The 26,931-nt window shown below is 34.9% G+C and overlaps 1 protein-coding gene across 4 annotated transcripts in view; it reads right to left on the reverse strand.

Annotated features, from left to right (window-relative positions):
- Nucleotides 1-26,931, reverse strand: part of RELCH (RAB11 binding and LisH domain, coiled-coil and HEAT repeat containing) — a 74,084-nt gene that overhangs the window by 17,156 nt on the left and 29,997 nt on the right. For 2 of the 4 annotated variants that reach the window (XM_051799358.1, XM_051799356.1), the window contains exons 9-22: nt 24,648-24,723; nt 24,154-24,249; nt 16,126-16,238; nt 11,510-11,600; nt 8,905-8,976; nt 7,969-8,109; nt 7,330-7,494; nt 6,392-6,539; nt 5,076-5,232; nt 4,397-4,520; nt 3,296-3,344; nt 2,811-2,890; nt 1,931-2,037; nt 1,289-1,388 (exon numbers count right to left, since the gene is read on the reverse strand). In XM_051799358.1, the coding sequence (XP_051655318.1) occupies nt 1,289-1,388; nt 1,931-2,037; nt 2,811-2,890; nt 3,296-3,344; nt 4,397-4,520; nt 5,076-5,232; nt 6,392-6,539; nt 7,330-7,494; nt 7,969-8,109; nt 8,905-8,976; nt 11,510-11,600; nt 16,126-16,238; nt 24,154-24,249; nt 24,648-24,723 (1,519 nt within the window). Of the gene's footprint in view, nt 1-1,288; nt 1,389-1,930; nt 2,038-2,810; nt 2,891-3,295; nt 3,345-4,396; nt 4,521-5,075; nt 5,296-6,391; nt 6,540-7,329; nt 7,495-7,968; nt 8,110-8,904; nt 8,977-11,509; nt 11,601-16,125; nt 16,239-24,153; nt 24,250-24,647; nt 24,724-26,931 lie in introns of all 4 variants that reach the window. The other 2 variants (XM_051799355.1, XM_051799357.1) reach the window with 1 other exon arrangement.

The following is a 26,931-nucleotide window of genomic DNA, read 5'->3' on the forward strand; positions in this document are numbered from 1 at the left end:
ATGACGTCCCAAATTTATGTACTGCCATGTATAAATATGTATGCTATGGCTATCAATAAAGTGACAATATGCTACTATTTTCGAGTGTCTAAAATAAAGCTGCCTGTGCTTTAGTAAAAATTGAAGTATGCTAGGAAACTATAAATCTAATAGAATGTATAGATCGCCTAAAAATAATCAACATGCAATTGAATTTGAAAAGAAACTGCAATCAAGGCAACAGCCTGTTGTAACTGAGGTCTTTCATATTTGGCTAACGCGTATTAAGAAAAGAACCCCTTGTTATTACAAATATGATACAAGAAATATTTTTGTTAGATTAAAAATACTCAAACATATTTTAAGGGTGTCCAAAAATCATCATCTTCTTTTTAAAGGGAGAAGAGGGGGAAAAAAGGTCTCAGGATAGTGCTTACTGTGGCTGTTTACTGTCTTATCTGCTATGAGTTCCAGAGTTGCAGTAAAGAATGCTAATGGATAAATTAAGTGCTCTTTTTTCAGAGGCAGACTTGAGATTTCTTTTTGCAAATGGATACAAAATGGCAGGTTCAGCTAGAGGTCCACTGCAGAGCTATTGAAATGAGTCAAATGTAGAAGAAACACAATAAAAAAAAAGAGTAATGCTGATTAGAAAAATGTGTTTCTAGCATGCAAAGGAAAAAAGTTTCTCTTTATTCAGCAAGTGGAGTATGTCTGAGTATGTCCTAGGGTTTTTGCATGAGCCTTTTAAAATGAACATGTGATGAAACAAAGGCATAAAGTGGAAATAAAAGCAAACTTATTAGCTATATGTATCAGTCTTTATTCTGACCAAAATTTACAGATGTTAGGGGAAAGATGGAGCTGTCATTATGAGGCGTGTAAAGTAACTGTAGATTATTTTAAATTATTTTCATTTTTACAAAAAATACAGAATTGGTTACATGTATGTCTTCACCACCTTATCTGGTACCAATGAAAACTAGTTTGAATTACAATACAAGTGTATTGTATGAATATACACAAAACCTACTGAAAAGGATAACTGTGAGTTAGATACTCATGATGGGTTGAGTAGTAGAAGTTAAAACTCAGAGATGCTTGATATGTTTAACTACGTACCTAGAGAGACGTGCTGTTGAACAGAAAACAGATACAGAAACAACTGCATGACAACCTTCTGCTCCATCACACAGTACACAGCTTATTTGTTTGTAATTATTAAGAATTACAACATTGTCTGAACCCCTGTTTTTAAAAGTAAACTCTAATTTTAAAGAGGTGCAAAAAAAGTTTGGATAACACTTACCTCAAACATTCTAGCAGCTGTACATCGAACAAGAGCAGAAGTATGGACAACTCCATACCATAAAACAGTTAAAAGCAGCTCATGATAAGCTGGGTTTGCACTAAAAGAAAATAGTTGGGCAATCAATCAAACAAAAATACTTCCAAACCCTGTTCTTTACCTGCAAAATGTAGTCTTAAGAATCCATTGTTCAACAAATCTAAAACTCCACCATTTATCCTTTCTGAAGGAAACAAAACATCTATCTCATTTTGAAGGACAAGCAACATGTTGCAGTCCAGAAAATATGTTGCATGTTCAAATAATTAAAAACCCCTACAACGTTAAGAACATAATTTTCAATAAATTATGATATTGAATGCAAATACATGAAAATAGTATGGTAAATACAAAATTAATTTCTATTGTATTCTCAATTAGTGATTTTTGTGGAAATTTTGTGTTTCCTTTTTACACGTCAGAATTACTTTTATCACTACATTTTTAATCCAGAGATTGCATTTGCACCAAGAAAAAAAAAAGCAAGTATACCCTTTATTCACCCAAAGCACTACAGTTATTAACATTACAGCCAGATTACCAGCTTTTAATAAAAGCTTCTAATGTATTTAGATCTAGTCAATACCAAGGTGTACTCTTTACCCTAGTTCCACAAAGGAAGCTTTCAGGCTATCAAGAGGAGCATGGGATAGTGAAAGCATGGTCATTACATCTTCTAGGAATCCAACTAACAGCTTGCGGTCTTCTTCCTGAAAGAAGAGAGTACAATGATGAATGTAGTAGAAGTGTTGTGATGACAACCTACAGGTACCAAAGAGACAAACTATGAATGAGAACAAACCAGATAAGCATCTAACGATTTCCTTAGGAACTTCAAGAATGTGGTTAAAAAACAAGAACCTTTCAAAGCAAACACTGAAGAGAAGGTATTTCATTAACTATGCCATATTTGTGCTTGAATTGCCCATATTGTTTTACTAAAGAAAGTTTTTAAGAACAGTATTTAAGCACACTTATTACTCCTGAAAGTTTCTAATTGCTCACAGTCCACTAAAAATTTGTAAGATAATGAAGAATTTTTTTTTTTCCTGTAAGATATGTCTATGCCAATCTGTAACTGCTGGTTGCTGGAGGATTAGGTAATCTTATTTATAGTGTGTTTATTTTAGTACTAGGTAACACTAACATTTTAAGACTCCAACTAGGCCCAATGTGGCAATTTACCTGCTTATCTGTTTTGCGAAATAATGTTTGCAGGGTTCATAGTTAAGTGGTCAAGAACCCATTTAAGGAATAACATTAATAGTGTTGATAGAGGGACATGGCAGCACGTGATCTAAATGTACATCACCACCTCACTGGAAAACTTTGCTTTTAAATGTGTTTACAGCTGCCCATTCATCTACCTATCTTAAAGCACAAGAACATTAAGTTTTCAGAGAAAACAGTAAGGTTTGTTGTTTTTTAAATAAATTTTACACACTATTATACATTTAATGAAGAAACAGAAAAACAAACTTACCTGAATATAACATGTAAGGACCCCTGTTGCATAGATGGGAACTGTGGCTTTTGTTAGCACTCCATTACCTGCTGTGGAATCTAATGAAACATAGTGAAAAATTTAGGTTTTACACATACATATGAGGGTGTATATAATGTGTATAATACATATACTATATACAGTATGCTTATATGTGTGTTTTTAAGTATTACAGATTTCATCACTTTTTTTATATAACCATAGAGAATTTATATACATGTATGCATATATACACACACATGCTAAAATAATGCTTAAGTGGTATTTGGATTTGATTCTTATTTTGTACCTTACACACATTCTACAACTTCAGTGTTCCATTCATATTAAGATTAGATTTTTCAACATTTCACAAAGATGACAAATTTGAGAACTGTGCTCTGAAAATGTTATTTGAACAAGAGATTGACATTTTTTTTGAAGTTGCAGTTAAGTTGAACTCATTTGAGTAAAAAGCTACTTACCTATGTTTTCCTCAGACAGTCTTAAGATTTCCTGGAACTGTGGTTTTACCTATGCAAAGGATGATGAATCTCATGTAAGAAAACCTGTTACCAGTGTCTATTAACTTAAAAAAAATATAAGAATTGAAAAATGAAACAAAAAAAATCCCCCCTCCCCCAAAAAAAGAACAACTCCCCCCCAAACCACAAAAAGGACTTTTGATGGTACAGAAAGAACAAAAATCTTTAAAAAGCATAGCCAGTTTTGGCAAAAATTGACAGTATGATATAAGAGAGGAAAAATTTCTAGTGAGTACCCACAACACAAGTAGCAGTATTTAGTACTTGTGACACAAAAAGTTGAAGTATGTAAAACAAAAAAAAAGTTTACGTTTTGTATCTTTGCTATCAATGACGGACTCTCTTCCAAATACAGCTATGATAATCAGTATCAGAACAATTTTATAGAAGCAATAGTTTTACAAATAACTTACAGAAAGGGCTTTCAAAGACCAGAGACTTTTTTTAATCTCCTCTCTGGAAGCAGCATGTAATGCTAACACACTTGTATAATTTTATCTTTAGGTAATCCTCTCATGTTTTATGATTTCCTTTTAATATATTTTTTTCATTATATTCAGAAGTTATTTTATGGAGAAAAATTATGTAATTCCCTGATAAAAATGTTTAGATGTCACCTACAGAAAATATTTCAGGTTGGGAAAGCATCAATTTTAAATATTCAATTAAGTACAGACTGGAGTACTTATGTACATCACAAACTGCTGCTGCTCTGAAGAAAGAAAATTGTTAAATCACCAAAATTACGATGATCTCTCCCACTCTCTCTGTCATTCACAAAGCAATATGAAGAATACAGTTTAAAAAACCGAATCATTCCTTGTTGGGCAAGATGAGGCAGCCATTCCAAAATGACTAAAACCAGAAAACGGAAATAGAACTTCAAAAATACCAGGTTTAAATGTACTTATGGAAAAGCATCAGTGTGACTTGAAAATATAAATGGTCACATAAGGTGTGAGTATTCAGACATACCATAAATATAGAGAACATATATTATCAAGGTACTCTGTATGTAGAATATTTAAGGTAATATCTTACCTTAGTGTTTGTAAAAATTTTCCCAAATGTCCTACAAAGTCTCCAGAAAAATCTAGAGAACTCATGGACACAGGCAGTTGATGCTACATTGATCTTGCCAACTATTTCTATAAGCTGTGGTAGCCTAAAAATCAGGAAACAAAAGGATATTAAACACTACTCTGATCTTTTGTTTCTCTCCAGTTACATTTGTATAGATTTACTGTTTATATTAATAAATACATGCACATACAGAGTACTACTGGTTCTAATAAAATTAACTACTTGTTCCATACAATTCCTGACCCATGAAGAAAGTAAGGGTTCAGGTGCCAGAAAAGTCTGACCTACATTTTCAAACACCTGTTACTATCATAAGATAGTCGGAATACAACAGTCTTCAGTTCAACAGAGAATCGACTATACCAGGAAAAAAAAAGAAAAAACCCAACCTTATCAGAGCAAGTAGCTACCTACATATTCTGTTAGATTGTTGATATTTTTTGAATAAAATCAAAGCCAATTCAGCATGAAAATTAAAATGCCTGAAATAAATCCAATGTTTTCCTCTTCGATAATTCTCAAAGACAATCACACTTAGTACTCTCTTATTCAGTAATTGTTAAACATGGTCATGCTTAAGAACTATTAATTTTGATACATTTTAAAATTAGGAATCCTAAGATACAAATTAACTCACAGTTGATTGACTACCCATAGCAGAGACTCCCAGCCTGTGGTACCCTCATGTTCTAGCTGATAGTCATAGAGTTGCAACAACACCGCTAACTGCTCGCGGCTCCCAATGATGATGGCCACATCCTGAAGCGGCGATATGGGTCGGGGGAATCTAGTGACTGTAACAGCAGAGAACAAGCAATCGTGAACAAAAGAAGACGATAACACCATGGAGGTGATGTCTGAAATGAGAGCCAAGAAAGCAGGAAAATCATTAGGTGTCTTCTGTATAAGGTTATCAATTTGTTTTTTAAAAAATTAGTGAGTTAAAATAATCTCTGAAGAGATTAGGTAACTCTCACTTAACACGAAGAAATGTTGATACAGGGAGATTATGCAATTATCATTGCCAGCATGGCTTCACCAAGGTCAAATCTTTCCTGAGCAACTTAGTGGCCTTCTGTGATGGAGTGACCACATCTGTGAACAAGGGAGGTTGTAAAGCCTTTGACAGTCTCCTGTAACATCCTTCTCTCTAAACTGTAGAGACATGAATTTGATGGATAGACTTTTCAGTGAATGAGGAACCGACAGGATGGTTAAATCCAGAGGGGAGTGGTCAACAGCTCAGTGCCCAGATAAACATCAGCAACAAGTGGTGTCCCTCATGCATCCATAATGGGACCAGTACTGTTCAATATCTACACCAATGACATGGACAGTGGGATCAACTGCACCCTCAGCAAGTTTGCAGGTGACATGTAGCTGTGTGCTGCAGCTGACATATCTGAGGGATGGGATGACATCCAGAGGGACCAGGACAAGCTTGAGACGTGGGTGAGACGTGGGCCCATGGGAACCTCATGAGGTTCAACAAGGCCAAGTAAAAGGTGCTGCACCTGGGTCAGGGCAACTCCCTGTACCTATACAGGCTGGGGGATATGAAGGGATTGAAAGTAGACTCTGGTTCAACTTCACCATGAGGCCATTGATTAATAGAATGGTTTGATTTGGAAGGGACCCTAAAGATGATCTAGTTCCAGCCCCCCTACCATGGGCAGGGACACCTTCCACTAGACAAGGTTGCTCAAAACTCCACCCAACCTGGTCTTGAGCACTTCACTTCTTCAGAAACCTTTAGGAAGTACAGTTAAAAATTGCTTTGCATTCTCAAAGTTTCTTATAAGAAGTAGAGAAGAATACAGAGATTGAATAAAAATTTTTGGTGATAATCAAGTCTCTCAAGCATAGTAAGAGGTGGAAAAAGGAAGCATTACTTAAGGATTTGCTAAGGGAGATCAATATGAAAAAAATCCATATCAGAAATTAATCATTTACCTTCTATTTGTGGTACTTCTCCCTGAAGTTTAGCCTTGCTTGTGAAAGGTGCATTCTGTAGCACCAGTGCAAACAGTGAAGGAATCAATGACTGCAGAGCAGACAGATACATGTGAAGCTTATGTTCATCCAAGCCATGTTCTCCTTCCTGAAACAAACAGGACATTTACTCAAAGTTGTCAGTTTGGATGATGTATTCATTGGCAAGAAATCAACACATCTGCGATGAGCTTCTACACAAAGACACTAATTATATAGTAATTTAGCCTAACCACAAACTTACTTTGTCTCATCATCCAAATCCCCTTGTCACCCTTAAGTCACCTCTACTCAAAAGATTCAGGCAATACATTTAGCAGTTCATGCTGATAAACAGATTGATATTTTGAAAGAACATTTTTTAGCACATTCTGGAAATGTGGAACCTTTGTCTCAGAGACCAAGGCACCTAAACTGAATAAACCAGTCGCCTGCACTGAGAAAGCAAGCATCTTGTTTCAGTCTGTTAGACAGTTATGAGGTACCCAATTTTTCTAGAACTTTTGAGATATCTACCAAATCAAGTGTGCAAACTGGATCATAATTGCAAATGACCTAACTAAGCCATTCAATTCTTCTTTGTTTGCTAATTTAATAAAAATTGCACTTTATTAAAAACTATAAAATTTAAATATTGGGCAAATGCTATTAGGCTATAAAGAAGAAGAGTATTAAAGAACAATATGTTTAGTTTTGGAGGGGTTGGTGGTTTTTCTTTTCTTTTTCCTCCTTCTTCCAGTGGACAAGTAAAAGAGTTACAACAAGCATGTCCAGAAAAATTTTCACTCATAGAACATTAAGCACCAACTATTTCAATTTTTGTATTTTTTTTAAAAAGTCTGCATATTTAATAAGAATATATAGAAAATTCTCCAATGTAGAAACAGCTGAACACATACCCTGAGCAATTTTTCAATTTTATTAAGCAGTGTAGGTATAAGATGGAACTGTAGATTTCCCAGTTCTGTTGTCCAGGCAGCATAAGCGGGTAAAAATACCTGATGTGTTGCACTAACCACACGTTCTGAAGGGTCTCCTAGAGCTGAAAGCAGCAATTCAAAGCCCTGGCAAAAGACAATGAAGAATGTACTTATTTCCCTAAAATTTATGTACACATTTTACCACTCTGCCTTCAAAAACTCGGAAGACAGAAGTACTTTATTTTCACTTCTGTGAAACATTATTAGGCAGCATTAAGTTGAACTACAGGTAGGCTTTGTTGTAGCAAATGAATTTGCTAGCAAGTGATGATATCAAAGTGCCTAACAGTATCAGGTGGGCAGTGAAATGGTATGTTCTTAAAGGTAAATTATGAATTATTAGAGAAGCTTTCGTATAAGGCTTACACCTGAAGTTTTAATGCTACCTGTAGTTTTTCTGTTTGGTCTTGGTGAAACAGTAAAATCGACATTCATATATTCATAATTTTTAAAAGTATCTGGAAAGATTTAATAAAAATACAGGAAATATGCATCCCCCTACTCATGAAGTATCTATAGAAAAAATTTTATACATACAGAACCCAAAACAAATTATACCTGTTGATATTTGTCTGGATCATCAATATAGCCCATAATGATGCCCAGGCTTTTGATCACAGCTTCTCGTACCAGATCTGCCTTATCTTCCATTAGCATTTGTTGCAGCATGGAAAGTACTAACGAACTACGAATTTCTTTCTGTTTTTAAATGAAAAACATATTTGTTAAATCCAATGAAACAAGAAATGTGGGTTTGTATCAATTTTTATAAATAATTTGCATTTCTGTTAGTGCTCACAAACAAAATCCCTTCCTCCAACCATAGATCCCTTTATGAATATTACATGTTCAGTTTTCACAAAAGAAGATGAACGAATATAAAATGTCAGTAGCTTCATTAGAGTGCCTTTTGTCCTACTAAGCACAGAACTCAAGTCCTTTAACTTGTATGGAACCAAAGATAACTAAAGCAATAAAACTACTACAGATTTAGACTTAAAACAGAATCTGTAATCACTGCATTACTAAATTGAAGAAGTGGCATTTTAATTTAGTTCTGAAGCTTCAAATTCTAGTTTGCCACTGACTTGTTCTTCTAACTGGCAGCACTCTTATTGTAACACTCCACAGTGTCTGAAGAACTCTATTATTGGGTGTCAGTTCTTTTTTTCACAGATTGTTTCCTTAATTGGTCAACTATCTTTTCTTAATTTTTACTGAAACAAGTATTTTGAAACAAGTATTTTTTCAGAACATACTGTTTTTAGAAACATTTTATACCTAGATTAATCTGTATTTCTTCATAATAAGCTATCTCCTTCTTAGTGTGATTTACTGAATCTCACATGTGTACATAAAGTAGAAGACAATGTGACTGTCTATGCACAACATACACACTTGTGAACATTTAAAATTATACAGGATGTTTACATTATGGAACAGATTTTCACCTTGCTTTTACTAGCGAGGTATTTGATGTCTATTAATACTTACTGGAAGGTAGGGTGCAAGAGCTCCACAGGATTCTGCTACCAGTAGCCGTCGCTCTGGGTATTTGTGGTTGATCTGGTAAAGACAAGCAGATTGGCTGTTTGCTTTGCAGTAACCCGTATTCAAATGTGGTTAGAACGCACTGCAACGGAGGAATGTGCCTGCGCGTCTTCAATAAACAGTGATGAATAAAGAGAAGGTGGAAAGCAGTGTATGGAATGAAGAATATGCATAACTCCTGATCTGGAATGTCATGAAATATTTTGTATTATGTAGCCCTTCAGGAGAGACGTTCCTCTAAGAACTACACAAGTGCCCTCTAGTGCTCTGAGCCAACCAGTGTAGAAGAGCTGCCTAGGTCTCACTGAACAATCAGGGTCAAAAGAAGGCACACATATTAAGCCAAAAAGCATTTGTATGCTGTTGAAATTCTGCTCTCAAGTCCTTCATAAAAATGTGGCTGAAAACAACTCTTACTGCTGAGAACCTCTGGATCCCATGCTACCTGCCCTTTCCACTCAAAAGTTGCTTGAAAATTCTGCCTTACAAATTTATATTGACACTTTGGAACCAAGTTTGCATCCTGGTAGAGTCAGATTTAAGAACCAGTGTAATGGCTGAACAATGAAACACAAAAAACTTTGCATATTAAAAATTTCATGGTAAAATGGTGAGAGGGAAATGTGAATATTTTGATGCTGTCAGATAAAATAGGATATGCAGCATGTGGTGCAACTATTTCTCTCTTGCTATGCAGTGTATAGCCTTGGTAAGACAACCATGTTACCACAGAGAAAACCGAGGTACTCGCTGCCTTCTTTGTCTCTGTCTTTCCTGGGAAGAATTGCTTTTAGTAGTCTGAGGTCCCTAAACCCCATGCCAAATTCTGGAGCACGAAAGATCTTTGGTAGAGAATTATCAGGTTAGGAAATATTCAAAGAAATTGGACATATGCTAGTCTGTTGCCCTGATGGGGATGCACTCATGAACACTCAGAGAGCTGGCTGATGTCATTCCAAGACCGCTCTTGACAATCAACAAAATGTTGTGGCAATGGGGGAGGTTCCTGAGGACTGGAAGAAAGTAAATGTCACTGCTACCTTCAGGAAGGGCAAGACAGAGGATCCAGTGAAACACAGGCGAGCCTGCGTCACATCAGTTCCTGGGAAAGTGTTGGAGCAATTCATCTTGGAAAGCATTTCCAAACATACGAAGGGCAAGAAGGGGGCTGGAAATAGCCAGTATATATTTATATAGGAAAAACCACACATGACCAACCTGACAGCTTTCTGAGATGACTGGCACAATGAACAAGGTGAGAGCAGTGAAAAGGTAGAAAATGATGCGTATACTTGAGTTCCTTCTACAAACTCAAGACCTGTGACAATGAGATTCAGCTGGCATTTGCTGAAGAAAATAATGACCTGGTTCCAACTTTGGCAAACTGCATTAAATAAATGCACTATGACACATGACTTGGCAGCTTGATATGCTGTACTGTTACAGTTGGACTCGTTTCTATTTTGCATCAGCAATTCGCAAGGAATGGATGACAAAGATGTGCTCTTACTGAGGTGAGACTGATTTTTTTAAGCACAATCTAAATTTCATGAGGACTAAGAAAACAAAATGTCGCTTATTTTATGTTCAACTTCTATTGTCATGAGAGCTTCATTTAAACAACAGATAGATCAGTCATACATACAAGCACAACTGCTGCATATAATACATACTTCTACTGTCAGAAAGCATTAAGGCCATTAAAGCTTGGACTTTATTGTGAGACACAGATTGCTGTGTTATGCAAGAAACAGTAGAAAATTACCAGACCAGAAAGACTGTGCCATCAAAGCAAGCATTACCACTCCGTCACGGCTTAGTTATTTGTTGTCTTTTGGTCAATGATGAACTCCCTTTTCTTCATTATAGAGGAAAAGTGCCATACATTTTCACCTGAACTCATGTTACTCTGTTTCTATGCCTCAGATGAAACAGTAAAAGCATTTCAGTTTGGTTGTTCAGTTATTTCTTTTAATTTATAGTATCTGTGGAAAAAGTCACTGTGATTCTAGAAGTCACATGTAAACTTCAGGCTGATCTCACAGGAGTAAAATCATGCCCATCTACAGGAGACTTACTTATGACTACTTTAATCTTTGATTTTTAAGAATTTAAACTAGCTGAAGTGTGGACACTACTCCAGGGATTTAACACAACACTAAAGAATCAGCAAATGAAATCTTTGAATGAAAACGGACTTCCAGCAGTCTGGAAATCACAGTCCAAATTATAAAGATACCTACCTAGCAATAGGTTAGGCAACATTGATGATGCATATGTGTATATCTACATTTCAATATAACAAACTTATTCTGGTATATGCAAGTAACTAGAATCTCTAGATAGTCTTTAACATGTTTTGCACATTTAAGTTTTTTTTAATGCTATATAGAAGTATATATAATGAGGACAACAACATCCAAATATCTTTCTGAAAAATACTTTGAACTGCCATTCATTGAAAAACAAAACCAAAACAACCTCCTAAAACAAACACCTATGAATTTTTAACTAATTTTCCAGTGCAAAGCACAAAATAATCAGTTACCTGCTCCCAACACTGTGGTAAAAGTTCAGCTTCTACACGTGTTGGTCCAACATGTCGGGCAAACGCCACACATCCAGTTAGTATCATCTGTCTGAAAACATAAATTTAAAGCTTTAATTTGTTTATAAAGTTCTATAATATATGAAATACATTCTTTAAGTTAAGAAAAGCAGATGCTGACAGGCAAATGGTAGTTGTCTATAGTCAAGATTTCACACCATATACACTGACTTAAAAGTCTAAATCTTAAATTGAAAGCCACCATTGTCCTTGCTCATTGCAAGGCAGGGATTTGCCCAGATGACCTTCAAACATCCCTTCCAATCCAAGCTTTTCTATGATTCTACCTTGTTTTGTATTTAAGAGGCCTTTTCCAGAATCTTGCAGATCCCAAACTCCACAAACCAGAACCTGAGAATCTCCGAAAACTTCTGTTTTCCTGTGTCTGAGATAGGGAGTCTCTGACTGAATCTCTCATTTAATTCTTAGTACTGAATACTATCATGCATCATGCAGTAAAAGGATCTAAATTACTTAATACTGTGTGCACACTGAAGTGCACATACTGGTTTTATTTAGTAGCATTTGCGAGATTTAATGGACTTTGTTCAAAGCGAGTAATTTAATTCTTTTGACATGGTTTTGCAATATTCTAACATGCAAGTTACTGTCATCTCTCCTAAAACACTGGACTTCACTCTTGTGAGAAGTCTTCTGAAGCCCACTACAAAATGGAAGCAATTAATCAACCAGTAGTATCTATGATCACCTGTTATTTGTATTCATATTCTTAGATTTTTTTATCTTTCTTCAAAGTTTGCAAGAAATTGCCATTGTTCTATCAAATTCATAGGCAGAGATATATTTAAAATGTCAGTAAGATTGTACTTATCTGTAATTTGTGGTACTTTAACTTATTTAATGAGTGTTTATCTTGCTAAGATTTTTTTACTTCTATTTCTCCTGTTAGTAGGATTGGAAAAATACCAACTTTGCATGCAATTCAACAGTTCTATTTACTTTTAGTACCTACATGAACTCTTAAATAACCAGTTTCAAATCACAACGCATAGACACAAGACACTCTTTTTATCACCTCCACAGTAAGATTAGGACACACTTATTATTACTTTGTGCAATCAAGTCAGAATGAACTTGTTACCATTTTAGTGTGGTGTCTAAACTCCTAAATATTTACTGTAGCTAACAGTATCCCCTTAAGGTTGAAAGGCAGAGATTCTGCTGGTTATTTCTTTAATAATTACAGAATATAGTCCATCAAAAAAAGACTCATTCACTTTCAGAATCTTTTTAGGAGGAAGAGTCTATAAAAAAAGATTTTTTTTTATCCCAGCATTCCTTAGGCCAACAATTAGAGCAAGCTCTTTGGTTTTGTGTTGTGGATCTTCGAGGGTTTTACCTCTCTACAATGTACGAAGAACTAGACCTTTGATCAAGATAAAAAGGATGAGGGAAAATGGAAATGAAATCATCCGATAAAACTCGAGAAAACAACATCTAATATGTGATAGCAATATGGAGACAAAAGCCTGTGGTAATTCTGAGTTCTACAGCAACCAAAATAGGCATTCAAACTACTATCTTTGGCTCTATACACTTCACCTAATCACAGAATGGGGAAGCAAAATATGCATTTTTAAGATATTAAAAAAAGATAATGGCAGAATACAGTCATCACTTGAAATCTTCTGCATTAGAAATGTGTTAAAATATATTTCTTTCTCAAATCAAACATTCTCAAAAGTGTTCCATGAAATCTCAAAATTAACTGGGATTTCCTTTTGCCTTGCCTATAAAGAAGTGAACTTCAAGAGCTTTCAAAAATATTAAAAGATAATGTTTGAAATATTTTACTGCAAGCATCTTAAAAGTATATGACAATAGCCTGTATTCCAGGGAAAGGCTGTAAGGATCTCAGCTACACGTGATTGAAACAAAAAATGTTAATATTAGCTGTTAAAAATACTGCAGTCCAGACTGGATATGAGAATAACTTCCAGGTTATGGACTTCTGATCCCTTAGGCAGGAATATGAAGAAAATCAGTGTGATTCAGCAGACATCAGTTTGCTTAATTGGTGCAGAAAACAATGTGAAATCAAGAATCAAACCAGAGGAACAAGGTAGAAGATACAGTAGAGCAGATATTATCTAGTATTTCTAAACTCTTTCTAGATGTTTTTAAAAGTGAATGTGTGCATTGGGAAATAGTTCAGTCTTATACTACAGAGTTCAGAGTTCTTTTGTCTCTTCTAAAGGCTATATTAAGAAATTACTTACTAGAGTTTTCCTTAATATGTCAGCACGTTATGTGTGTTCTGTAAGAAGTGGTATCATACGGCCAACAAAACATCAGAGTAGATATGATAAGCTTAATGTATTTTAGGTTCTTTTTGTTAAGAGTGCTGTTTCTGGATACATTACATAATAATCTTCAAGAGTTCACAGTCTGAACTATGTTTTAACCTTGTCCTAAAAGGCCTGAACATCAGTCTAACTTCTTCACAGCTCCTTAGCTTCCGAAACTAACATAATTGTACAAAAAGTAGTTTAGGTAAAGCTAACACATATTTGTTCCTTTGCAGAAGAAAATTCAATAGACATTCTGAAAAGTTGAATGGTACATTAATGATCAAAGCCTTGAGGACAAAAGTGGTCTTGTTAAATATAATGTTAGTATACAAGACTACAGCAATATGCTACACATCAAAAAGCCTTTCACATGGGCAAGAAGTATAATACAGGCTTTCCACATAATGGTTTATATACTTTAGATATTTGACCTTGTAAAGTAAATTACTTCTTTTAATGGTTTCATTCTTAGAAATGCAATATCACATATCAGTTTCTTGCATTTAGCAAATTAAAAATGTCAACTTATCAACCGCTACATTAATGTATAATGTAGGCCTGTGCAGTATAGCAGAAGGTAAACAAATAACACGAGATAACTAACACCAATTGTTCTGGGGACTAAATCTGAATGTTAAATTCACATGGCACAAGACTCTTAAAACATCATTTAAATGTATTTAAATAAAAACCAAGCATGCATAATACACTTCCATTACATAAGTATAAAAAACCCCCTGAAATTCTTAGTAAGTATTTTCTATCTCATTTCTATTCAGAGTGTCTTTTACTTGAATGGAATTTTAACTGTTCTTTCATCAGCTATTATGGCACCTCTAAAAGAGATTATGATGTTTATGTGTGTAAATGTATATTATGTTTTGTCCTGGAGTTTATGGCAGAATATTCTTCCCAAATTTCTGAAGAAAACAAGTTTTCTTATATACAAATCTTTAATTCACAACAAAGAATTAACAAGTTCAAGGAAAAAAGTTTGGATTTTATTCTTTCTTAGCTGCTGGAAAAGACACACCTAATGCACCTAAACAGGTATATGAAAAACCTACTTGACAGGCAATCAATCCTGTAACAAAAAAGACTCCAAGTGAGATGTAATTTCTTTTCCCCCTCAATCACAAATTAATTTTAGCTTCTCAATCCACATGGAACATTCGAAACAACTTAGACAGATATTTCAGAAGTAGATTTCTAACGAATCTGTAGCAGAACAAGGACTGCATCTTTTTGTAATTTCAATCCGCATGGTGCCACTATGCCACAAGTTGCTTTTATTTATTTAAGCTTTTTTTTGTCTCCAAAGCCATGGCTTTCAGTTATCCCTAATCTGTAAATTTTACTATGGGAATGGTTTAGAAAGATACTAGAACTGTTTTGGAGAATCTTCAAAAGAAATGCTTCCCATCTACTTCATAAAGTCTATTTTGTCTGAAGACAGACTAGAGCAACAATAGATACAGATGCTTTAGAAAACATCTCTAACGAAAATAATGGAAGAGCTACAGGTCAAACATGAAAAATCTTTCCACAGTTAGAGAGGGAAACATACCAGTTAAGAGTACTGTCTTTCAACCTTAAGGATATTCTCATCAAGATCGGTACAAAGTCAGATTTCCTGAGTACTAAGGAACAATTAATTTTATAGAATAAAAAGTATACGTTTTTTTAGAGTCTTAACCAAAATAAAACAAAGTTCTTAACACTTGTCAGACCTAAACCACTGCTGCAGTCTTCTGAATTTTTTATTGCTACCATAGTGAACCATAAATAGAAAGAGTACTATTTTCTCATGCTGTTTTCCCACATAAACATGGTAGTTACTTTACAAACATATAGATCACTAGGTCATGTTAAGACAGAGGTTTAAAAAAAAAAAAAAGTTGCTTTGATTTCTCTATCAACCATTGCTAAGAACTATGATCTTAAAGTTCATTTTAACAAAAGAGTTTCAAAAGAGTTTCAGTTCAACTTCAAACAAAAAAAGGAACTGAAATGTTACACTGCAGCTTACAAGCACATTCTTACATTTCAGTAACTAGAAAGTATAGGTCATGGAAATGGAAAGTCCTGATGTTTGCATAAATTTGTCAACACTGTACAAGCAAAATACCATCTTAAATGAAACTTGCCTAAAATCACCCAATAATACCCAACTTCTATTATTTCTGTTAATCTGACAGAGAAAAAAGTTCCTCCTTGTCCCGTAACACACAAACGCAAACACACCTTTGCTCATCATCTGGTCGTTTGATCAAATTGAACAGTATGTGTAGAAGTTGATCTCTCTCTTTGGGTTCAGGATGGAGGCAGGCTGTACACAGTATGAGTGGGATCAATTCCTAAAAGATTGTGGGTAGGGGAAAACCAAACAAAGTAAAAATGCTTTGGGCATATATTCATTAATGGCAAAAGAAACTAAGAAGACAAATCTAGTCATATAACATCAAAACAGTTTGAAAGGATGTTTTAGAGTCTTGATCTCTTATTAAGTGACCTGAAAAAAGTGAAGGTCTACAAAAGTTAGAACTATTTTCCTGCTAGGAAAAATCAGGGGAGAACCAGCACATAAAATGAAAAGCTCTGCAAATATTACAATTAACATATGCAGGTCATCTGTAACCAGAAGTAGAGGACAGTCATGATTTCATTGTCTTCACTACCCACTGAACTGAAGCAAGCTCCACAGACATCTATGGAACAAAGCTCCTATGGAAAAATGCCATGGAGTTAAAGATTACAATTTCCAATTAGGTATGCACACAGTTTTGTGCACAAGTTTGAGCAAGCATTGAGAAACACACATTGGTAAAGGTGACTGCAGACAGATATCCCCTATTTTGTGTTGACTGAGACCTATCAGATTTTTTTGAAGGTTTGTTGATGGGGTTTTTTTCCATAAAGAGGCAATATCTAAAGCTGAATTTTCTTTTTAGAGTGATCAAAAATCCCTTAAGGAACAAACTACAAAGAAAATACTGTGTAAAACATTAATTGACAGAATATATAAGGATGTTCACAATAGCTTAGACCTCCTCCTTTCTAAATAAGCCTTCAAAGCTCATGGTATTCATTCCCAGAAGAAACAAATGTTTCTAAAACATGGTCTGGAAGTTCCTTTCCTTGATCTTGTTGATATGAGCCTTTATTCCAACTGAATTTGGAAGCCACACAGTTTCTAGGTGATTTAATATCTTAGGGACAGAAATATCAGACTGGGAGGTCAGGGGAAAAGAACAAGACGGCCCAGGTGTCTGCAAAAAAAACCCCAAACAAACGTGGACAGGTAATCTGGACACTTCCTTGCACATGTGCCATGTACTTTTGAGCCATTCTCACCGGAGAAGCTTTCTGTGAATTAATAAACCGTGACAAACAAGCAGGTGATAGCGGGAAACACATCTAATGCTACTAGGAGAGATTATACAAAATCTGGGAAAATCTGTGGTTATTTGTAATGACTTTGAAAGGAGGTACAAATTTCTTCTTACAGACATTCACAGTGACCTAGTTACAATGTTCTTGAGAGTAAGCCTGTTAAACAAGGTGGACATGTGTAAACACCAGTAGCAACACCCTCACTGCACAACTTGTCTTTTCCTAAACAGCAAGTCCTATGTTGAAACAATACTCTATTTTAGAACAGTGTCTAAGATAGTCAACTCCTGACAAACTTCTTCATTTTACAAGAATTCTACACAATGTGCTATCTTCCACCCCTGAAGCTGACCAAGACACAATCTATTTTAACATTATGTGATTCTGGTACATATTTTGGCAATATTTAACTCAATAATGGTACAGATTAGGGAATTTATGACGGAGGAATGAATGTGGAAATATCCTACCCGCTGCTTAAAAAAATAATCTAAAAGGATAGAAAGAGAAATGAGAATTAAATTTGAGCAATTTGGACATTTCTATTTCTTAATACTTTTAAGTGAGTCAGTTTTGGGTGTTGTTTTTAAGTAAGTGTAGCATAACGCAAAGTAACATGAACTGAAAACCTGCATTAAAGAAACACTGCATGAAGAACTAAACTTTCTTCAGCTGAAAGCTCCTTTCCCTGCAGAATTTGCATGTTAGATGTTATTTTTTTGGATACTTAAAATTCAGTTTTTGCCCATTTAAAATTCTGAGAAGTCAGGGGGTTAATCTATTTACTTTTTTCTTGTACTTCACAGAAGAATTTTTTCTCCTGCAAATACTGCTTTAATTCAAAAAGATTTGTAAGAATATTACAAAAATAACACACCCACCCACCACACTACTTATACATTAAGCTAAGATCTTTTAATTATGAAATCATATTGCAATTTGCAGATACCCAACAAAATTCCTAACTTTACCATAAAGAATAAAGCTCATTGAAAAAAACTTTTAAAAAGGAACCTTCTGTTACTTTAGTGAGATCTAACTTTCTGAAATCTGCCCTAACTTCACACTGCCCAACTGCTCTTGCAAGTATCTTAAGCACTCCTATGAAAACCCTTTTTTAAAATGAATATACCCCATGAAATGGGACATATATGGGGGTTTTGTTTCATCTGATGAAACCATCACATTGACTTCACTTTCTCAGTATGTTCAAATATCTACTTAAAAATCTCAACTGCTCACTCAGAACTATTACTAGATTTCAAAACGGTGCCATGAGCTGCCTTTTTTTAAAGTTTCTTATGGAATTTAAGGAAGTTTAAGTTGCCTTCTTCCAGCTGAGTCTGCATGAAAGGAAAAAAACCTCAGAATATTCACCTAGAAACTACTACCTTGTGTCTGAAAAGCTAATGAGTAACCTAACACCATTGACACGGGGCAGATACAAGGCTGGTTCTTTACCTTGCAGAAAGCTGGTTATTATAGCTGACGGAATTAGCTGTATTTTCTTGTCCATTGGTCACATTCTCTCATGCATACTATGGGAGAAGAGAGTGTTCTCTGCATCGCTGCATCAGTGCTTCTACAGTTCCTTCTATTAAGGGGAGTGGAGAAATAGTGAGAAGTCTTGAACAGTGTTTTTTGTACTCCCTTATAGACCTAATGGATGGGAAGGTACAACTGCAGGTGAAGGGGACTTTCCATGGGACAAAAAGAAAAAAACTGCTTTCACAGATGGACAAAACAGATCAAGTGAAGTCTCTCAAAGACTTATAAGGGGCAGATTCTCCTTGGGATATGCAGTACAATGACGAACAAAGACCAACCTACAGCTCAGTTTGAGCTCATTCCTTCCTGCTGCTAAGGGTCATGTGTTAGATGTAGATTTGTTTAACAAATCTCAGATTTTTCATTCTCAAAACCAGCAGAGAATTTCTGTAGAAAGTAGTAATTTTTCAACAGGACACAGTAGTACCAGCATTTGGCTGTTCAAATTCAAGAGGAAAGTTCATGATATGGTTATAGAGACTTAAAATATTTATTAATAATCAAGGAGAGGACTTCCAATGCTTTTTGAAACACTCTGCCTTCCTTGGGAAGGAATACCACTTGTGTTACAGTCATAAAGCAAGAACGTAAGTTTCAAAAAAACCCAACAACGCTCCCTCTATTTAATTTGGGATCCTTCCTAAACATTCTGTTCATCCCCAAGTCCCTCTTTTCCCTTTTGCCTCCGAGTTTGGAATGTGAGTTTGGAAAATTCATGTTGGTAGTTCATATTAGTGTTAGTCAACAGGAGTGACTAGTGACTTCAGTGACTATACTAGAAGAAGTGGTACCAGAACTTTGATATGCTTTTCTCATTAGATTCCAAGCAGACTGACATTATAACATTGTCAGCACTTGCAACTTGATGAAATAAGACATCGTGTCAAAGGTTTCACCTCTACTACTGAAAGGACAAATTCATATCTGAAGCAGTTTATATCTGTAAGGTACCCAGATGTATAACAGAGAGAAAAAAGTTATTTTTACTGTGAGGTAACCTACAAACAGGTGAATGACAGACAATGCTATGAAAGTGGTCTAATGCACTGCACAGGAGAACTGAAACAACCTGTCTTCTCTCTGTTCTACTTCTGTGTAACTATTCACATAGGTCTCTCCAAAGAAAACCCCACATTTTTCTAACCATAGTATCTCTGAATGTTTTCCTAACGTATAACAACATGTTCTGTTATCTTCAAAGAGGATTCACTATTTGAGTTGATTAAAGTTCTCAATAAAGACAACATTTACATGGGCATATGGAGTAGCTCTTCATTATGGACAAAAGAAAGCGGTTTTTTAATAGTAAGTAGTATCACCTAAGCTATATGCAAGACAGTTCCTCCTGCATATGAAAAGTATTACAACAAAGTATTAAAGTCTGGGATTTTTTAAAGTGTATCGTATAGCAACCATCTTAGAAGGTAGCAAGGAATTTTCTGTCTGTGTTTTTTCCATCATTATAACTATTTTTTGCTAAGCATTCCAACAAGTCTTCCGCATCATAGTTTCACTCATTAAATACTGTCTTCTTGTTTGAGTGTTCCTTAGCAAATAATTATCTCAAAGAATAAATTTAATTAGTGTTAAGTGTCAAGACTGGTTACTTCAATAGGTTAGAATAAAAATATTTTATTATTTCAAATATTAATGTAATAATATTGCAAATAGGTGACAATGTATAAACCAGGATGACATTATGATCTATTTTTTTAATGTGTTCCTTTAATAGTAAATGCTTATATTGTAAACCAATGCCATGTAACTTAGCCTCTGACAACAAGTTAATAAAATAATCTTATTGGCAGCAACTGAAATACCTGCAGTTACTAACAAACTACTGATATGGACTGTCTTGTGCAAGACTGTATTTGAAGTTAAGAATTCACCTTTTGAGTTTTAAAGTGAAAAAATATTTAATCATAACATCAGTGCATGACTCAGAATATTGAGCTATTAATCTTATAAATATTAAAATCACAACTCTAATTGCCTTTCATGAGATGAGACTATTACTCCAGGGTCGAAATCAAGCCTATCATAGATCCCAAAGGGATGGTTTTACACAATAATCAATGCAGGTAAGGGTGTGAAAAAACTTTAAACTTCTTTGTCTATATGTACTGTTTATTTGGAAACCTGCATATAAAAGTTAGTGATACAACTAGTAACAATTAGCAATTCAGTTCCTAAACATCACATTCAACTCCTTGCATCCATGAATTATGTTAGGTTTAAAGACAGTGTTGAAAGACTTTCAGACTAGAGATAAAAAGGATACTCTATGACACTGAGCTATTTCATTCTTAGAAAACTACACCACCCCCTCACATCCAAGAGAAGGGAATTAAGGGACTTAATTTTTACTTTATGTCTGATGTTAGTGGAGCACTCCCATCCCCAGAAAAAAAAAAAACCCTGCAAACCAAAACTAACACGCCATGTAAGCCAAAAAAGGACCAGCAAACAGGCTGCGGTCAACACTATTCCTGTTTTTCAGACACACAGTTTTATAGAAGCCTACCACAATCTAAATTTTACAGAGTAAAAGAAAATATTGTAATATTGTTAATTTAAATTTCTCTGTTCTCCCATATTCTGTGAAATAGAAACAGTCATGTAGAAGATACTAATGGTGGACAAGTTTCATGCCCAGGACTAACACTGGAATAATAGGTGAGATAAAGGATGTAAGTAGTTAAAAGTTAAGTGTTTCTTGATTAAGAACAGGAGTAACAAAATATTAAGCCAAAAAGTATACTCTGGCCCAAACTCCATTAAAGGACTGCATACTGCATACTGCAGAGTGTTGAAGTTGTACATACAAACAGGATTACTTCTGTTTTCTGACAAAAAACATTGACTTTTACACCTTATAAAGGGTAAGAAATAGTATTGCACTGATTAGTTATCCCAAAAATTTTAAAAGATTGCTTTTCTCTAATTACAGTTTCGCCAAAGGAATTATTATGGTATACCTCTTGACAGATTTTGGTGGCTGATTTTACTTTTAGGTTTTTTACACCTTAAAATGTGTTTTACGTTTAAGCGGTAAAAAACAATTGAGAAAGCCGTTTACAATGTAGTTAAATTTCAGGCCATTATCCTGTGTTATTGATTTTACCCAGTTGAACCACTTTTTTAGAAACAACTAAAATGATCCCCTCAGTCACCCTACTCAATACTGTGTCTTTCCTTCTTTCTTACCTTCCACTGGAACCTAAAGTACAGACATGAAAGTTGCACCAATACAGAAGAATAAGAAATAATTTCAGAAATGTGTCAACTGTAGTATCTACTGGAACACTTACTACCAAGTTAGGTGGGCTGCTACTGACCTTAAGATGGCAAAAAGCATAGGAAAAATGGCTTCTGAATCTCTGCTAAGGGATAATAACTACTGAGAGGTTGTCAACCTCAGCAAACTCAGTTTCTCCAAAATAAAGATGCATAACGCAACATTTTCAGCTTAAGATTTTGCAACCAATTTCAACATAATGGATGCTTAAAGAACAAAGGTATTTCAAGGAGTCATCAAAAAATGATGTTTAACTCTCACGCCTAATGCACTGCCAGTGTAAGATCTTAAATACTACCACTCATCTTTTCAGAGCAGACTGGCAATCACTTTGCATTATAATCTGAACTCGTTACACGTGTCTCCAATTAGTGATCTTTAGGTATATTTTTACATCAATTCTCTGTAACATTGTGTAAAACTTGCATTATAACATTGGTTTTGGACAAGACTCAAAGTTATAACTTGCTGAAGAGAGCCTAGTTCTTAGGTTAGCTTTTCATAATATCAATATTAATAAATACTAACAGATAGTCTACCCAATTTTTCCTTCAAATTCCATGACTACATCTGAAAGAACATTACAATAGTTATAGCAAGGGGTGGCAAGTAAAACCAGGTATTTTTACAGCAAATTTCAATAGTTGGAAAATTAAGCATCCCATGCAATTCAGTTACCCAATTCTCACTTGTGGTTTTTCAAGTAAACTGAAACAGACAATTCATTTAAGGCAAAAATACATGTAATCATATGTAACTTCAACTGTAAAACTAAATAAGAAGGAAATAGGCTAAAAGGTCCCACAAATATTAAATGCATTACACAGATTATGCTACAAGCTTTGAAAAGAAGCTAAAATACCACATCCTGCCAAGCAGAAGGAAGGAAAGGAATAAATAAGAAATCAGAAATTAAGCACTGATCCATGAACATTCACAGAATTATTCTGAAAGACTATTAACAGAACCATTTCCAGAGCATCCAGTTAACATCCTCACTCCCTCAGCAAAAAAAAAGCCTTTTATGAACTTTCAAAACATGGCACATGTCTGAGGTTCACCATGTCAACCACCAATAATTACTTGTATGGTATAAAATTTTAGATTACAGGATCAGTACAAATTTCTTGAGGATTTTTCAAAGCCTTACAATGAATTTATGCAAACACACTACGAAGGCTACCATACTGTAGGTCCTGTCAACAAGGACTAAAACTTGCTCAACAAGCTATGTTACTTCAAACCCTTTATTTCAGTGTCAACTATAAGGCCACTGAATTTTTGTTTGATATGTTTTTTTGTTTTGTTTTTTTTTTTTCCACACATATGGGTAATGTGCAATATTTACAACAAAGCACACAAAACCAGTCACTTTTTTCCCCATCTTCAATCCCAGTCTTCCTTTCCTATGCTATGCAAGAATGACTATGCAAACCACCATCTTTAGTTACATTCAAAATACACATTACATTTTCATAATTTTTAGTTAGTTTCATTATAAAAGTAAGGAAAACATATGAGCAAGATTGTAAGAAAATGACCAAAGGACTATTCTTGATGAACCTTATCTTGGCTGATACATGGAGCTTCTAGAAAAAGACATTAAAATATTTTTTTTGTTCAAGTATATAGTGCTGCAAAAGAACCCAAACATCAATCCTTATTAAAATTAATAGTCAAAACAAACCAAATTTAATGTTTGAACTTATAGCCTCTGCTCTTTGTAATGCATATTAACATGATCTTCTCTAACAAAAATATCTGTGCTACCACAAAAGGATGGACCTACAGTAACAGTCTTGCTGAACACTAATGGGTGCCTTAAGCAGAGGAAGAAGTATTAGGATACCATGCAGGTTTACTGAACTCACCTGACAGAGGTGCAAAACCATTTTCTAGGAGCAGAGATGCATGCACAAAAGTAAGAACATGATTGCAAGTAACAGACTTTCACGAAATGACATACAACATCTTCAAAATGAACAAGAAAACATCCAGATAAAAATAAAATGTAAAATTTCAGGGTTCCTCACCTCTCGCTTTGCAAGTAGCACATTAGGAACAATGTGAGGCAGGCAGCGTCCCAACATTAACATGACACTTTTTTCACTGTCTGCAATCCGAGATACCTAGAAAACCAAGTTGTTTGTTTGCTTTTTTTAAAAGAAGCACAGAGACAGAAAAATATCCTTTCAGAGGACTAAGGGTTACAGCAGGCTGACCACTTACCAGAAAAATACTTCAATTACTCCCACATATTAAGCTGTAAGTTTTTGATCTATCAGTAACTTCAAAAGCATGAATCCACTGCTAGAGACTCAAACCTTCCCAGTAATTACATATCTATCACTAGATTCCATATTTAAGCTGAAATCTGAAATCACATCCTTATTTCTTAAGTTTCATGCACATAGATTCACCTCTCCATCTATGCTCATGTCTTGTTTCAAAGCAATTATTGATTGTTTAACTACTGCTACCATGCAAAATAGAGGCTCTTTTAGTTTACGTCAACTGGGAAATATACCTCTGATCCCAAACGGCTGTCTGCTGACATCCGACAGAAAGACAGTAGTGCTTGATGGAAAGCTGGTGACAATTTCCTGAAACATCATCAAAAAGGGAGTGGGGAAAAAAAAGCATAAATCAGAAAGTTGATAAAACAAGTCCTTTCATTCTTGTTTACTCGGCTAGGCAAAATGACGCTCGGAAAGCATGTTTTAAGTGAAGCATAATACAGAAGTTTTTGTTTAAAATCATTGTTGACTTTCAAGGTGTTTAGTTTGTAGCAAGACAAAAAACCCGTGTGTCCTAATTAAGAAGTTACTTTTAGTTCCGAAAAATGTAACATCTTTCAAACTGCTGCACAGACAAATATAGGACTAAAGCATGAAGAAAAGGAAGCTTTAGCAATACAAGAGGAAGCACACAATTATGCAAACAGAGGGGTGTGGGCACAGAAATCACAAGAAACAGTATTTTTTCTATTTTTGCCTAATGCTCTGATTCTGCACATTGCATAAAAGCATTTGAGTAGTCAGTCAACTTACAAGCTTCAGCATTATATAGAGATTGCTCAACCACCACTTTGGGATTGAAATGTTGGATTCAAAAGCATAGTCAGAAACTCACAATTAAATTTAAATTGCTATCTAAGCCCTCATACAATGTGTATCTGTAGAAGCACTGCCTCATGGCCACACACAGCACCAGCCAATGCAGCCGAGCTACTCAAAGCGTTAAGCATACATATAAAATCTGATAACAGTCTCAAAACACCCTTGTCCCAAGAGGATAATTTGGCAAAAATGTTCTCAGAAAACTGTTACTGACCATTACACTACACAGGCAAAGCAGCATCAGCATCCTATTTTTCCTCATAATAACAACTTCCTCTGCCTTATCTGAGGTCTGTACTTAGATGCTAATCTAATGCTGCTATATTTAAAGAGGAAAATCAACATTTGTCTTCCAAAACACATACAAAAAGTATCTCACTCTGTATCATCATCTGCTGTTTGAATCCTCTAATGACACTATATCAGCTTAAGAAAGGAGGCACAATTCCTATTTCTTATGTGGAAACTGGTATCATCTTTGAACTCTTAAAAATGCACCTGAGTGCACAAAATCCTACACACATCTAATTATGTCTATGGACATATATTTTTATCTAATAGATTGAAATATAACACTATAGTAAATACATTTTACCTTTGCTAACCAAAAAAATCACATTAAGAATCAAAGTTCCTACTTATAACTGTTTAATCCAGGAGGATACACATAAATACACCAGTTTTCCTCCTCTTACTATTTAGAAAATACGATCAGATTTTAAATTTACTACTTAGAATCAAGTTTCTTGACAGTACAGGGTTTTAAACCATATTTTAAATTTCAATGAAGGAAGTATGTTTTACTTCTAGTCAGCTTGGTTTTGTGCAAGGTTCATTTTAGAAAAGTTACTAAACTACTTAAATGCTAGCCAGTTGTAAAGAACTTCTGTTAAACAATAAGTTAGTCCCTATTCTGTAAAATATTCTTGACTGACAGATTTACAGGCTCTACTAAAGGCTTTACAGTTTTTTTACACTGGAAGAACAGGAGCAAGCCTTGCACTTGATGGCTATGCTGGACAGAAACAATGAAAGACCCAAGCCTCTTGCATACAAGTCAGTGGAAAGTCTCTTCAAGACGTCACTAGTGAAGATGTTCAAATATATGAAACTATGATGAATACAAAACCCAAGCATTACTATTCTATTCCGTATAACACCACCACAAGAGTGAATTTACTCAAAAAGCCAGGACTGCTAATATACAGACACCACCTTGTATTTGGTGCAAATTACCAAACACCTTAAATTAGTTGAATAAATACATGTGGTGTAGTCTATTTAAACTGCTGCTACTGCTTTCTACTGCAATCTGTTAGATGAGGCATTTTTCCAATGATGGCCATGTCCTCATTTGCCATCATGCACGCACAGCTGCTCTAAGTGCAGTCACACAAAGCAGGCTCACTTGCTCTTCTATTCTCTCTTCCCATCTGGGCAAGATTTATGCCAAGAATCCACTCTCTAGATACAGTAGTAACAATCTTGCCTTTTAGGATAGAGACTTAGTTTTTAATCTCTCTTAATACATTCTGAATAAATTGTTGTAATTGTCTCCTACAAATAACCACCCTTGGGTTGAAATCAATAAATATCCAGCACTTTTATTGTGCTGCTTCTTCCACAGATCTCAAAATACTTAACAAATAATGTATTTTTTAGTGAAAAATATTACTGTGTTATTAAAAACCT

This window comes from Manacus candei, unplaced genomic scaffold (assembly GCF_025592945.1).
Source record: "Manacus candei isolate 608988 ecotype Guabito, Panama unplaced genomic scaffold, ASM2559294v1 h1tg000049l, whole genome shotgun sequence".
NCBI lineage: Eukaryota > Metazoa > Chordata > Aves > Passeriformes > Pipridae > Manacus > Manacus candei.